Source organism: Caloenas nicobarica, chromosome 3 (assembly GCF_036013445.1).
Source record: "Caloenas nicobarica isolate bCalNic1 chromosome 3, bCalNic1.hap1, whole genome shotgun sequence".
In the NCBI taxonomy this organism is placed as follows: domain Eukaryota; kingdom Metazoa; phylum Chordata; class Aves; order Columbiformes; family Columbidae; genus Caloenas; species Caloenas nicobarica.
Window position 1 is genome coordinate 118,679,949 of NC_088247.1, and position 14,745 is coordinate 118,694,693.

Consider the following 14,745-nt stretch of genomic DNA (forward strand, 5'->3'; position numbering starts at 1 on the left):
GAAATTACAAATAGTTATCTACAGTTTGTCACTGGCCTGTTTTGACTTTTTCAGGGTACTAGTTGAACTTCAGCAAATGGCTGATGAACTGCCATCATAAATAACACTTCGCTAACTCGGAATAGCTTAGTTATTAGTCCTGATCTCTTCAGTAGTGATACTTCGCAAAAAAAGGCTGTAACAGTTTCCCAAGAGTTGGAATCTGTGCTGCTTGTTCTGAGTATGGAGTTTCTGGCTGTTGTCATTGTGGAGCGTGGAAAAGAAACAAAAAAGTGCAACTATGGGAAATGCGTAGTATTGAAGTTCACATGTTTAGGAAATAACTGATTAAATCTTGTAATGAATTATTTCAGGATTTAAGGAAGATGGTGAATATTTGAAGGAAACTGAAAGTTACGAATACGATCTGATAGGAGTGACGGTTCACACAGGAACAGCGGATGGTGGCCATTACTACAGTTTTATCAGAGATATAGTCAATCCCCACGCTTACAAAAACAACAAATGGTGAGTCAAACAGAACAAAACTTTATAATTCCTTATGTTTAAAGAACTAAAATTTGTTGACTCTCAGATGCAGTTGTATAGGAGATATGTGCTGTAGGTTCCGTTCAAAAGCACCAGATGTTGGAATTTGATAGGTGTAAGAATATCATTTATTAGCATTCGGGTTTGTTGCAGCTGTAATAGTTGTGGGGCACCTTGGCCACGGGCAGCAGCAGAATGTTGTGCCAGCCCCATCTTATAGCCAGCGCTTGGTTCTTGGCATCAATAACACCATTTTATCTGTAGATATGGACAGTAAGATTTAATAGATTGTCCTTCATAAAACCTGGTGGTTACCTTTGACGAGCATGCAGCTGTAGTTACGATTGTGGAATTCAGTCCTTTTCATTTTGTCCATTTTCAGTGAAACGACAATTGGAATTTTTCTTCACTTTAAACTGTATGGCACCCTGTATGGCACAAATGGGTGTTACAATACCTAGGTTATCTAAATCTGCTTTTATTGTGCTTTTTATGTGTGGAATTGTTTTCACGTTCGATTTTTAAGTTTGTCTTGCTGGTTATCTCTCCCTATTAGCCAGCTTCTCCTAGGTGTAATTTACAGTGACATACTGGCATATTTGACAGCATTTATTTTTCTATTCCTTCGTTTCAAAGATTAAAAAAGAGACAGGATCTTCTTATATAAGTAATCGATAGATGGATGCATAAATGCCATGCACTTTTTTTTTTCTTTTTTTTTATGATGTGAAGAGGAAGGAAAAGTTGGGAAAAGTAGCCTGGGAAGGGGATGAGACATGAGGATGGAAAAGGGGGTCTTGCAAGGTAACAGAAGAAAGCAGGGAACAGTCTATGCCGGTTGTCCCTGGATGTCGTATCTCCAATTCTCAGACAAGATTTCCTCTGTTCCAGTTCTCTGCAATAGCGAGCTGGAGCATTTTTACAACAGTTCACACTCATGACGCAGCCCCTGCTCCAAAGGGGATCTGTAACAGTGTACCGACCATCTTCTCTGCTTCTTTCCAGTTTCACTTCTACTGTTATATGGAATGACTTTCCTCTTTTTAATTTTGATTTCCATTTCGCTGAGATTGAAAAAGAAAAGGCAAATCTTCTTGGCTGTGTTAAAAGCTGATCTGTGCCTGAGTCAGGCTGGAAGAATGAGGAAAATAATGTGTCTCTTGATACAAAGAAAAGGCAAGAACTGTTGAAACACTGACTGCCTGCTCCTACTGAAAGGAAGTCGCTTCTAGGATCAGTGTTTAGTTACCTGTGATTCAAAGACGACATTAGAAATTAATAGGAATACTTAAACCTGAAGAACCGTATTAAGTGCTTGTTATGCTCTATTTGCCCTTAGAGACAAAGAGCAGTTGTTTCAAAAGCTGACTCTTTTACAGGTATCTTTTCAATGATGCTGAAGTAAAACCGTTTGATTCTGCCCAGCTTGCTTCAGAATGTTTTGGTGGAGAAATGACTGTAAGTTATGACTTTTATTTTTGTCACGTTCAACCATTACCATATTTGTTCTGAAGACTTTGATGAAGGATTCCAGAGCGTTCACCTTTGCTCTGCCACCTGTTGTGAACGCGTATGAAACGGTTAGAAGTGTTAGCTGGGTTTTATTAATCTTTGGACACCTTCGTTGTGCAGGTGATACTTTCTTATGTTCATGTAATAGATGTTCTTCCACTGTCGACATCTTCAAAGGTTCTCCCCTTGCTTTTGAGGGATGAAAGAGTTGGCAAAGTGAGACTGTGCAAGCAGGTGATGCAAGTTTTTATAAATAGAGTCGTTGTTCTACGCTTCATGTAGAAGTTAAGATGATAAAGGAGAAGGGTCTTAATTTCTTCTATGCCAACTATCATATTATTTAATTTGTGAATATGAACCCAGATATTCTTACGTGGTTTTACAAGACGTGTCAGAAGTATAGCGGAGGTATTACTAATGAATCAAAATAAATTAGTGAAGTCTCCCTCCAAAGAAGAGAGATTTCTTCACTATATCTGCTTTTTATCATCTTATTATTTATTTACTTCTAAAAAAGTGAGTATGCAACTAATTTAGGAATCCTTCGCTTGGATGGCTGTTTGCTTAGGCTTTTGCCTGGAGGAATAACTACTTCAAGCTTTGGAAAAACTGGGGTTTTTGATCTTTGTGCCTTGTGTTGGAAATTTCCAGATTCTGGTCTATGAACCTCTGACAGTCAAATCCTTTGTCACTGGAGACAGAACTGAACTAAAAACCTGTCAGGTCTGTGTCCAACTGTGCTCTTGTTGAGCAGGAAACTTCGAGCTCTGATATTAATAAGGGATTTTCAAGCTAATGGGTCTGCAGGCTTAAATAGTTTTGCTTGTTCCTTATATTGTAAGAAGATAAGATTTCTTAAGTTGACATTTGTTTGCTTTCAGTAGTGCAGCCCACTGCCATTTGACATCAGCCTGAACATTTTTGCACAGTGTTAATACAAATAACTGTTGAATGACACTCCAATGTTCTCAGTTTATGCTTGAATTTATAATTTTTTATAATTATAAATCATTATATAAAACACATTATTAATAATACAGCGTCTTACTAAAACAGTCCTGTGAATAAGAAAAATCCTCTTGTCTGATAAAGAGAATATGTGGAAATAAAACAAAAAATTCTTTTCTTTGGCAAATGGATAAAATACCTTTAGGTGCCTAAAAAGGTGTCAATGAGATGGATGAGACAGGAAATTGCATGAGATATAGTTCATGATGTTGCATAGCAACTTCGAAAAACCAGAATAGGCCATTGTAGAAGAAAAAAAAGACAACGACTTGAGCAAGAAATGAGTTGTCAGCGGCCTCTGTGCAAATGTCATGAAATAGTTTACTTGTGCATTTATCTTAAACTGACAATAACGTGGCCATTAGAAAAGCTTGTAATTAATGGTTTCACTTTCTTTTTGGCAGACAAAAACTTATGACTCTGTTACTGATAAATTTATGGACTTCTCCTTTGAAAAGGTATTTCTCTTCCAAACACTTGTTATATGATGATTTTTCTACTTTCATGATTTATCTCTCAAAGCAAAAATTATACAGATGTTTTTTTCTTAAAGACACACAGTGCTTACATGCTGTTTTATAAACGGATGGAACCGGAGGAGGAAAATGGCAGAGACTACAAATTTGATGTTTCATCAGAATTGCTGGAGGTACAAGTTGATTTGTTTTAACACCAATTTTAAGATATTGTAGAAAATCCTAAACAAATCAGGAATCAGAATAAACATAGGAAAGCAAAAAAAAATTAAATCAATAAGATGACAATCCTTTCATTTAGCTGTCAGAAGAATGTTTTTTGATAGGAAGTAAATTAAGATTTGCACTGTATATAAATTTCAGATGTTTTCCTCATTCTGTCCTGTATTTTTAATTCAGATATCTGAATCATTCTGCTTCATATTTGTAAAAAATGGTAGGGCACTGTTTGTTTGTGAACAGTTGCAATATTATAGGAAATATTCTCATGAACCACCATCCTTTTCATCCTCAACAGCTTATTGCTTTGAGGAAGGACAGAATAAGAGGATAGTTCCAGCTGTTTGTTTGCATTTTTGCTAGTGGGTTGTGAAATTGTAAGTGAAAGCAGCATAAGATTGTGACTATTTGTGCTTATGATGGGGAGCATCAGTCAGAAAAGGATCCCTATAGTCACAGAGTAACCCACGTGTTAGTAAATGGGGTAGAGGAAACAAAAACCAGTAGCAGCTACATCTCCCTCGTCTCCCCGGGGATGAGGGCTGCTCTTTGGGTACCTGACTGTTTATATAAAGATACTATTTAAGCCATGTATGGTCTGAGGAATTGGAAAAGGCAGCGCACAGGAGCGGAGTGTTTCACTAGGATATATCCCCGATATGGGATCTGGAAGGCGTTCTTCTCCTTTGGATCGCCTGAAAAGCCAGTTTCCCTTCTCTGACCAGAAGTACCGCTTTAGCGTCTGTCACCTGTTAGGTTCTTAACGTAGAAAGACTCTTTATCCCTAGCCAGCAAATCAGACCATGCTTTTTATCCTTCTCAGTCTTAAAAATAATAAGAGTTTTTATCAGAGTTAAACCTTTAAACTATTTTTATGTGAAAAATGCTATGAACAGAATTGGTCGCAAACATCATTTTGGAGAGAGGAACGAGAACCTGGCATGAAATCCTTTCCTGGTTATCGATAGAGAGTCAAATCTCACTCTCTAAGAATTTATCAAAAGTTTGCAGAGCTCGTTAGGTCAGAACTTCAACCTTTAGACATCCCGTGCTCGCCTGCTGGCAAGTCTAACATCACAATTAGGGAAACTCTGTGTTTAGAGAGTTTTGGTTTTTTAAGCTACTACATTATCACAGACATCAAAATGTGGTCTTAATCTGTGGTTCTTTTTTAATGTGTTGGACCAGCTGTGAGTAATTAAGTTGTAAAAATGAGATCAGAGGAAGACGAGAAGATTCTGAGCTCTGTTCTGCAGTCATATGGCAGGCAAAACTAATATTCGCTGTAGTATGAACAAAACAACTTTAAGCCAATCCTTTAAAGTAAAGAAAATGTTCCCAGAAGTATGTTTTCATAAGAAAAGATTTTGTTTTCATAGCCACGGCATGCGTTTAAATATTCTTAAAATCATGCTTATGTAGTGAAGTAAACTGCTTTCTTGTATCTGATGGTAGCATTTTTTCTTCAGTGGATATGGCATGATAACATGCAGTTTCTTCAAGACAAGAACATTTTTGAACATACATATTTTGGGTAAGTTTTTCTTAAAAAATGTAATATTAATGCTTCTTTTCTTCTTGCAGATTTTCATTATTTATTTTAATTAACAAATAAAATTACTGACTCTAGGTTTATGTGGCAGTTGTGTAGTAGCATCCCAAGCACGCTACCAGATCCCAAAGCGGTTTCCCTGATGACAGCAAAGGTAAATACTTCAAAAGGATACCATGCTTATTTTAAGTTTTACCTTGCTTACACTTTTAATTCAGGCATTCTCTAATTAATGGTGCATTTTTTTTTCCAGTTAAGCACATCCTTTGTACTAGAGACATTTATTCATTCAAAGGAAAAGGTATTCCATTTACTTGTAAATTCTCATTAAGTAGCTGCATGAATAGAGTGAAAAGTATGTCTGTGCTTTTTCATTTTAAAAGTGTGATTTTGAGTGTAATAAGTACCACAGATGATACAAAGTGAATGTTTTCTTTTCATTCGAATGTTCCTGGATGGTTTGGATGTTAACAAGCACTTGCTAAAGTCAGGTGTAGAGGGGATTGTTTACCACTGAGCAACAGTTGTGCTCATGAATTTTTAAGTTGCAAATACTAACATGAACAAGAAAGTTCTGTTCTGCCTGAACTATCTTTATTCTCTGTCAGTTTTTACTTCTTTCTCATCTGTGGTGGCATAATGCAACTAATTCTAGATTGTCTGGCGTTAATTAGAATGTGTAATTAAGGGTAATGGAACAATTACTCCAAATGCGTGGGTACTACTTGCACTAGTTTCAACGCATGCACTGCTGGTTTTGTGTAGGTGCAACATATTACTAGTTTATACAGCATTTCGTGTTTGTAACTATAATCTTAAGATTCAGTGTTCTAACTGACCATTTAGAAAATTGTAAGTTGCACTTTATTATTTTAAATTATAGTTTTTTCTGTATTTCTTTTTACAGCCTACAATGCTTCAGTGGATTGAACTGTTAACAAAACAGTTTAATAACAGTCAGGCAGCTTGTGAAGTAAGTGACTTAGGAACTCAGCAAAGTACAAACCAACTTTCTATATATTGTTTAACTTTCCTGGAGGTTCGTATCCCTGGAATATTTTGGACTATGAAGTACTGTATTTGGCATATTTGTGCACTATGAGCTGAATTTCATTCTCTCTGAATACTGCAGATTCTGGGGAATGACTTGATTTGTATTTTCAGAAGCCTGTGGTGAGACCACAGGCCAAAATCGTGTTGTCACTAGAAGAGAAGACACACAGTGTCACAACCTCTTCATTTACTACATAGGGATTTGTGTAATTAAGAGGTGTTTTAAATGAAATCGCAGAAGGGAAAGAAGAAGGAGTTAAAAATGGAGGAATGTGGTTTTTACATAAAATTTTTCAGGACGCTGAGTGAAGGGAGTCTGGGATAAAGTGGAGAGGAACTGGGAAACCATAGACAAATAATTCACTGTGGTGTTGGTGAAAACAATTTTTGAGATACTGCAAGAAAGGTTGTGATAGACTTTCTGTGATAGTTTGGATGTACAAGGACCCCAGTCCATACTGTATCCTGCATTAGACCTTATTCAGTACAAATTGTTGTCCTATTATAAATTGATTCTAGGATGTTAAATTCTTACGTGACATTCAGTATTTGGGTGATACCGTTTTGTTAGTATGGTGTAGTCCTGAGATGCTTAAAATGAGTGAAGACATTTAATATAGTAAAAAACACTCGGGTACAATTAAAATAAAAGAACAACTTGGATTATTTAGTTTAAACTCTTTTGTTGTGTCAGAATACTCAACTGTATTATTTGCTGAGTCTTAACTTTGAATTAATCATTCTCTGGTTAAGTGTACACATTTTCTCTCAGGAGGCAGAAAAGCTTTTCCACATGTTAAAACGCAAACGGGATCTAATTCAAGAGTTGCATTCTTGTTTAAGCCTCTCCCTATTCTACAAGATTATTCAGCTTATGCTTAAGCAGTTTTTTAAATTCTGTTGACATCACTTTTCAAGATAACTGTGTCCTTCCAGATAACTGAATAATGGCATGGAGAACACGGGGATAAGAAGATACTGGATATAAATGATTGTTGATGTTTGCTGCTATTGATCTTTATTCCTTTCTTCTCATGCACAGAAGACATGTAGATTTTCCTTGGATTAATACTTGCTTATCGCTTAATAACATCATAATAACATCGCTTAGTAACATCAGTTTCTCTTCAGACTTACATATCGTGCAAAAAGAAGATTGGATTAGAAAAAGTTTGGAACAAAACTAACACAGTATGTATCTTCTGCAGTGGTTTTTGGATCGTATGGCTGATGATGATTGGTGGCCAATGCAGATTCTAATAAAGTGTCCCAATCAGATTGTGAGACAGGTAAGAAAAAAATGTTCCTTTTTAAGTCAAGTGACTACTTGACCCATGAATACATATGGACTATTTCAACATATACGATGATTCTGAAAGTTTTCATTAATACCTCTAATGATCTTATTCTTTTCCATTCTTGCATATGATTTAGAGAAAATATTTGGCCATGGGAGCATCATTGTTGTTTGAAACAAAATCAGTGTTACTCTAGTGCCATAGTTGTACAGTTATGTCACAATAGATAGAAATTAAGGTTTCTACAGCTCCCACATGATCTCTACAAATGTGAACACTTTACATTAGAAAATAATAAATGACATACATTCAGTACTCCTAATGGAAAGCTTCATTTCTAAACTTCTGCCTTTGGATTTTATAGATAGATTTAATTTTATAATGTTATGCCACAAGTTTTTTAATACCCTTTTCTGGAAATGTTTAAAATCGGAAAAAACCTTACATTAGCAGCATTTGGATATTCACAGATACGAACATTATTAATAGTTTCACTGATATCTTCTTTGCAAGTCGTTTAGGTAAAAACATGAGCAATTACTTTATCTCACCTGAACCCTTCAATTGGTTTAACTTTTCCTATTATCGAAGTAATATTTCTATGTAGAACCATATGCAGTTTCTGTATGCAGGCAATTATTAAAGGAATATATTTCATGGGAGGACTCTATGCAAGCTCTCGGGCAAAGCTCTAATCCTTGATGAATGTTTTATAAATTAAAAATGACCAGAAGGAATTTCCTTAAAATTTTCACATAAATTCTTATAGCCAGATGCAAAAAAGTTTGCCAGAAATATCTAAGCACTTCTGGAAACAGAGACAGGAGAACAAATGGTTGTGAGTGACAGTCATAAGTCATGTTTCAGTAGGGTACGGTGCACACCAGTATTAAAAACTCTGTTTAGGGTCCCTCCATAAGACATTTATAAAACCCAGGTTCAACTCTTTTGTTAAAATATGATGTGTCAATACCCTAATAAAGAGATCGTGGGTGTCTCAACCTCAGTTTTTAATTGAGCCACATAGAAGACCTGGAGGTAGCACTTGGAGACAGAATATTCTTTGCTCAGAAAATACCTGTTGACATATATACGAAAGAAAGAACACGTGGAGTTCATGTGCTTGTGCATTTGCAGATGTTCCAGCGCTTGTGTATCCACGTGATACAGAGACTGAGGCCGGTGCACGCGCATCTTTATCTGCAGCCAGGAATGGAAGACTGGTAAAATAATAATAAACACCTAAAACTGCTATTTATTCCGTGCATTACAGCAACTGCTTTTGTTTAATGAGTTATTCAAAATGGTCTTGTAAACCTAAACCAGTACTGCTTTAATTGTTCTTTATTATTCTACCCAAAATGCTCTGATTTATTTAAAAATATTATTGTGGTTGGAAAAGCTGGTGTCTAAAGATACATTGTTTAAAACATTTGTTCCCATACGCTAGATTTTCAGCATAGTCTTTCTTTTCACCGCCAGTAATATGCTGCAAGTATAAATCTCACTACTTATACCTGAGAATCCGATTGTAAATTGGATCCAGGGGCATATAGGTGCAAATTTTAATTTGTAATCCAGGAAAAGAGGTTGGAGATGAGAGTCTAGTCTTGTGTCATATCACTACATAACAGGTTTTGTCAGAGTAGAAAAAACAAACAAACATTGGATTCTGTTTTGTTTTGCTGATTATCAAGAAAACTGTCACTCTGTCTCCAATTACAAAATATCTGTTCTTTTTGATACATAATGAGGAGAAGAAGAAGAAAGTGTTTTTTCTTTCATCTCTTGGGTTAAGCTTGTGATCCTGATAATAACTTTTTTCCAGAGCAATAATGGCAGAGTTTGTAATGCTGCCTGACTTTAAGCCCCACTGGTATCTAGGCATCCTCAGCGTAAAAGTGTTAAGAGAGCTGAGTATCATAGCAGGACAGAGTAGAAAACTGTCGTTTTTTCTGAATTATTTTTTTTAGACAGGTTCAAAATGATTACATCCCATGTATTGTGTGAAATATCTAAATTGGCTTTTGTTTTCAGTTCGGATGACATGGATGGTCCTGTGGAAGACATCGGCAGCCGCTCCTGCGTAACGCGCTTTGTGAAGACGCTCTTGTCCATTATGGAGCACGGTGTGAAGCCTCACAGTAAACATCTCACGGAGTACTTCGCCTTTCTTTATGAATTTGCCAAAATGGGAGAAGAGGAGGTGAGTATAGCCTTGTTGTTGTGGGAATTAGCTATGTATATGCGCGTATGTATATTTAAGTAATTGAATCTCTGCAAATTTCAGAGCCAGTTCTTGCTTTCACTGCAAGCCATATCTACAATGGTCCATTTCTACATGGGAACCAAAGGACCTGAAAATGTAAGTTCAAATATCTTGCGTAACAAGAACTCGTCTTTCCCGTTTTACATATATGATTATTAGTGCTCTGCCTCTCGAACCGTCTTTCAGCTGTTAAATTTAAAGTGCTTCACTCACACAATTTTTTTTCAATGTTCGAGTTGTAGTATTTTTAAAATATGCCGAATTGGCTGTTTCCGTTCAGTACAGCAATAGATATTACGTAGAACCAATTAAAGTTGCTCTTATGCTATTAATGATAACAATTGGTTGCATAGTCCTATTGTTGAACTTCAGCTTTTAAATTTACTTGCTTTTTTATTAACTAGACCACCATATCAGGCTAGGTAGTGACTTCAACCAGCCCAGCTTTCGCATTTGTAGATACAATTTAGTTGATGCCAAATGAGTGCTTCAACCTGAAAGTCAAGTAATTAGATATTTACCTGCTTTGATTCACGCAAGTTTATTAAGTTATTTTCAATAAAAGGACAGAATATATGCAAGACTACGCACAGGCTCTTTGAAATTAAGGCTCAAAATGTCCACATTGAAGTTATCTTTTTTTTTTTTTCCCGTCAGCCACAGGTTGAAGTGCTTTCTGAGGAAGAAGGGGAGGAAGAGGAAGAGGAGGAAGATATACTGTCTTTAGCAGAAGAAAAATACAGGCCTGCTGCGCTTGAAAAGATGATTGCCCTGATTGCTCTTCTAGTTGAGCAGTCTCGCTCAGAAAGGCAAGAGCTTCTGAAAAACCAAAGTAAATTCCAATCTAAGCTAGTTGAGAAAGGAATTAGAGATTTTATGGGTTTGGGGGTTTTTTTGGTGTGCTTTTTTAACAGCATAAATGAGCTTCTATATGGGCCTATTGTATTTCTAACCATTTAAAAGATAAATGTTTTGTCACTAACCAGATAAGACTCAGGATAAATCCTTGAGCACATTCAGTTGCCCACATTTGAATTCTCTTTTTATTTCATCTAAGTACAAAATATTTACTATTTTGTTTCAGTTTTATGTCAATACCTTTATTTTCTCTTGTGTATTGTGATATTGAAGAATATAAACTACCTCTCAGTCCTGTATTTCTCCTTAACCTTAATAATCTCTGAAGTAAAATGACAAAGGCTTTTTATATTTTAGGCATTTGACTTTGTCACAAAACGACATGGCAGCATTAACAGGAGGAAAGGTAATTCATTTAAATATGGCTGTGTAGGTCTCAAAAAAAGTGCACGTGTATGTGCACGTCAGTAATTGTAGACAGTGTACTAATATCTTATCATTTTTGCAGGGTTTTCCTTTTTTGTTTCAACATATCCGTGATGGTATCAACATCAGGCAAACTTGCAATCTCATCTTCAGTCTGTGTCGGTACAATAACCGACTCGCAGAACATGTAAGTTTCAGACACTGTAGCTATTTCTTGAAAATCTTATCTAGTAAGTGTAATGGGGTGATTTTTTCCTATTTTAACTGAATAAGCACAAGTCTAAGTGAGTTTTGTTTGTTTTGTTTTTAAGATTGTGTCCATGCTTTTCACATCTATAGCAAAGTTGACTCCTGAGGTATGTAAACATATACTACCTGTATATTAAATAATTTGTATTAATAGTTTTCTGTTTAAAATTGCTTAAATAATCCTTGGCTACGCAAAAATCTTGCTTGGAAGATGATCCGTGGAAGTTTTTGTGACATCGGATGAAGTCTAGCTGCACTGTATATTAAGCTTTGTAAAGCAAGAAATCTGGTATGCAGTTCAAGATTAATTTTTTATTCAAAGCCAAATAACCTATTTCTGGATCCTCCATCTATATGAATTTTTTAAAATGGTAACAATGAAACGTGTATGCTAGAATTAGTGGAGATCTGTAATTATTGTCTGGTTGTTCAAGTTTTGGGGCACTATTTTGCAGTTCTGTGCACGGAAACACGTTTTTCAGTCAGAATAAATTCCTGCCCTGGTAATAACAAAATTACTGAGACTTCGAAATGGATTCCACATGAAAAACTTCTACTAAACTGATCCTCTCTAGTATGATCGTCTTGCCTTGCACTAGCTGTAAAAAATGGCTTAATTCTACTGTATCCACATATGGATACAGTAGAATTAAGGTGTGTGTATATATATATATATATGGATTATTTACAGATTAAATAATAAGGAATTAAAAATAATATAAGCGTTCATGTGAGAATTTCATAGAAATATATTTTTGTGCAAATGTTTGGGGTTTTTTCTAAAGTCTCTAAAAAAATAGTGGAGGAAATAAAATAGATCCAAATGGATGTTTTTATTTTTATGCGTTGCAGGCAGCCAATCCTTTTTTCAAACTGCTGACCATGCTAATGGAATTTGCTGGTGGACCTCCAGGAATGCCACCCTTCGCTTCTTACATCCTGCAGAGGATATGGGAGGTACAACATGGCAGAGAAAACAGAACCTAAATTGTGTTTCTCTTCTTCATTCTTTTATGTCTCCGAAGAGGTTTTTGTGTCATTGTCATCCTGGCTGCATCAATTCATGATTGCTTTATGACCATTTCGCTTCCAAATAAACAGCAACAGCTAACAGACATTTCAAAGTTCTGCTCTTCTGATGTTATTTTAATGGCATTCTGGTTAGCTGGTATTTCAGTTAAACTTTAAAATTTCAGCTTAATGAGAAATTAATTGATTCATAATAAGAGTCTAGAACACTTCTTCAAGGCAAATTCCACTTATTTTTCTCAGTTCTCCTTTTGCAAGAACTATAAAATTTTTGAAGTCCCATCGTTAGTTTGTGGGGTTTTTTGTCCATTATGTACTCGTTCTTTGAATGTTGGTTTGATGTTTTTTGTAAAATACTTATGAACATTTTTAACCCATAAAATAGTGCTAAATTGAGTAATTTTTGTGGTGCAGCACCATTCTTGCTTGCATTTCTAAAGCAAGGAGAGACTTTTTAACCAAGTTGGCACAGGGATAAATTTCTTGATCTGAGAAATAGATTGGGAATTGAAGCTTTCGCTCCAACTAGCTGCTCTTTGAGTTCCCAGCGCAATTTACTGTCTGTTTTTCTGTCTGAGAACAGCGTGTCCCGCCCGATGACTGCCGAGGACAAGCTGTTGAACGTTCATTCCCTTTAACGCTCTTTAAAAAGTTGGGGCGGGCTTTGTAGAGGGTTTTTTCTGTGCAGAATTGAGACCTCTGGTAAAACACAAACCTTACCTTACCCACGCAGGTCTAGAGATCTAAACTGTGTCGACAGGGATGAGAGGCCCAGTGGTTCATGCACAGACAGGCAGGTTCAGAGTGTAGAACCTACTTTTGCAGCTGCTCCAGTTTCTAGAAGTCGTTAAAAAGCGATTGAGCAATGAAGACAGTGAACAATGACAGTCTCTTTCTTGGAGCTCCCCTCCAGCTATTGCAAAGGAAACTTGACAGATCAATTTGTCATTTCTAAAAAACAGGAGGAGATTGTTCTTAGCGTGTTTATTTTTAAATGGAGTTTAAAGTTTTATAAGGAGAGTTTTGGTCCTGTCAGCTGCTCGTGTTCTTCAGGTGGATTAGGGTAGTTGGGAACAGCGTCAGCAGTTCAGATACTGCCTGTGGTTCCTTACATAGAGTCCTTTTCCCTTTCTCAGCACCTGGACCTCAAGGGAAAAAGAAGACAGTTTTTAAAAACTAGCAAATGGGCAAACTACATTTATTGGCCTCATAACGTGTCAACAAATTTTTAACTACACAGAACCAGAAGGGCACAGGAAGCTGCATTTTCTCCTTACAAGCTTTTAGGCTTTGATGATGGTACAACCACCTCTGCAGGCTTTTTGTTACCTTGGGAAAGCACTAGATGAATTTTTTTCCTTGAAAATGAATATTCATAAAAAACGTAATAGCTACCCTCAGCATGAAGCTATAGGAAGATATTTGCATGCCATTATGTTCTTTTGATGTAACTTCTATTAAAATACTGATTCACTGTTAAAGTTTTGTGTTAACTATTAAAAAGAAAAATATTTGTTTATAAAGATCGCTCCGTTTTGGAAGTCCTTAACATTTCAACTCCAAAGTATCTCAAAAAATGCAGAAGAGATCTGTAGAGTGACCTCCTGGACTTAGATTGAACTTCCCAAAGCTCTGAACAAGATTCAGAAGCGCAAACCAGGGAAATGTTAATAAGGGTTTTCACTGTCTGCCAGAGCCACCTCAGTCTTGTAGGTGCTTTGATAGCCCTCTGTGATTTTGAAAAACAATTTTGAAAGTCTGAATAACTATTTTTAGTTGTGGGTTTGTTTTGTTTTTAATACAATCAGTGCATAGAACCAAGGTTAACATATTCTTTTTGGTTTTTCCGCTATTCTTCCAGGTCATCGAGTACAACCCCTCCCAGTGCCTGGACTGGCTGGCTGTGCAAACACCTCGAAACAAACTGGCTCACAGCTGGGTGCTGCAAAATATGGAGAACTGGGTTGAACGTTTTCTTCTGGCACACAACTATCCTAGAGTGAGAACTTGTAAGTTAATTTAAATGGAAGGAGATTGTTCTTCTGCTGGAGGAAGTTACTGTGCATGGGGGTATTCCTGTCAGAAATTAAATACATGCTCTTGTGCTTGTCTTTTCTTCCTTTTCCAGCTGGTTTAGGGTTGCTGTATTTTAAAATATTAGTACAACTGTGGTGCCTCATCAAGACATGCTACCTGGTTTTGATGAAAACTGTGTTTTGATTTTCTAACTTGAATGATACATCAGTAGGTTCTTTACCTTATGTGGTT

At 36.3% G+C, this 14,745-nt stretch overlaps 1 protein-coding gene across 10 annotated transcripts in view; it reads left to right on the plus strand.

Annotated features, from left to right (window-relative positions):
* The window catches only part of USP34 (ubiquitin specific peptidase 34), a 124,262-nt gene that overhangs the window by 94,237 nt on the left and 15,280 nt on the right, over nucleotides 1-14,745 (plus strand). For 5 of the 10 annotated variants that reach the window (XM_065630611.1, XM_065630616.1, XM_065630612.1 and 2 more), the window contains 18 exons: nucleotides 354-507; nucleotides 1,908-1,986; nucleotides 3,453-3,506; nucleotides 3,602-3,697; nucleotides 5,213-5,277; nucleotides 5,374-5,449; nucleotides 5,549-5,596; nucleotides 6,203-6,334; nucleotides 7,557-7,637; nucleotides 8,784-8,869; nucleotides 9,684-9,852; nucleotides 9,937-10,011; nucleotides 10,573-10,724; nucleotides 11,131-11,179; nucleotides 11,282-11,386; nucleotides 11,511-11,555; nucleotides 12,301-12,405; nucleotides 14,339-14,486. In XM_065630611.1, the coding sequence (XP_065486683.1) occupies nucleotides 354-507; nucleotides 1,908-1,986; nucleotides 3,453-3,506; nucleotides 3,602-3,697; nucleotides 5,213-5,277; nucleotides 5,374-5,449; nucleotides 5,549-5,596; nucleotides 6,203-6,334; nucleotides 7,557-7,637; nucleotides 8,784-8,869; nucleotides 9,684-9,852; nucleotides 9,937-10,011; nucleotides 10,573-10,724; nucleotides 11,131-11,179; nucleotides 11,282-11,386; nucleotides 11,511-11,555; nucleotides 12,301-12,405; nucleotides 14,339-14,486 (1,719 nt within the window). The remainder of the gene's footprint in view (nucleotides 1-353; nucleotides 508-1,907; nucleotides 1,987-3,452; nucleotides 3,507-3,601; nucleotides 3,698-5,212; nucleotides 5,278-5,373; nucleotides 5,450-5,548; nucleotides 5,597-6,202; nucleotides 6,335-7,556; nucleotides 7,638-8,783; nucleotides 8,870-9,683; nucleotides 9,853-9,936; nucleotides 10,012-10,572; nucleotides 10,725-11,130; nucleotides 11,180-11,281; nucleotides 11,387-11,510; nucleotides 11,556-12,300; nucleotides 12,406-14,338; nucleotides 14,487-14,745) is intronic. The other 5 variants (XM_065630614.1, XM_065630617.1, XM_065630615.1 and 2 more) reach the window with 1 other exon arrangement.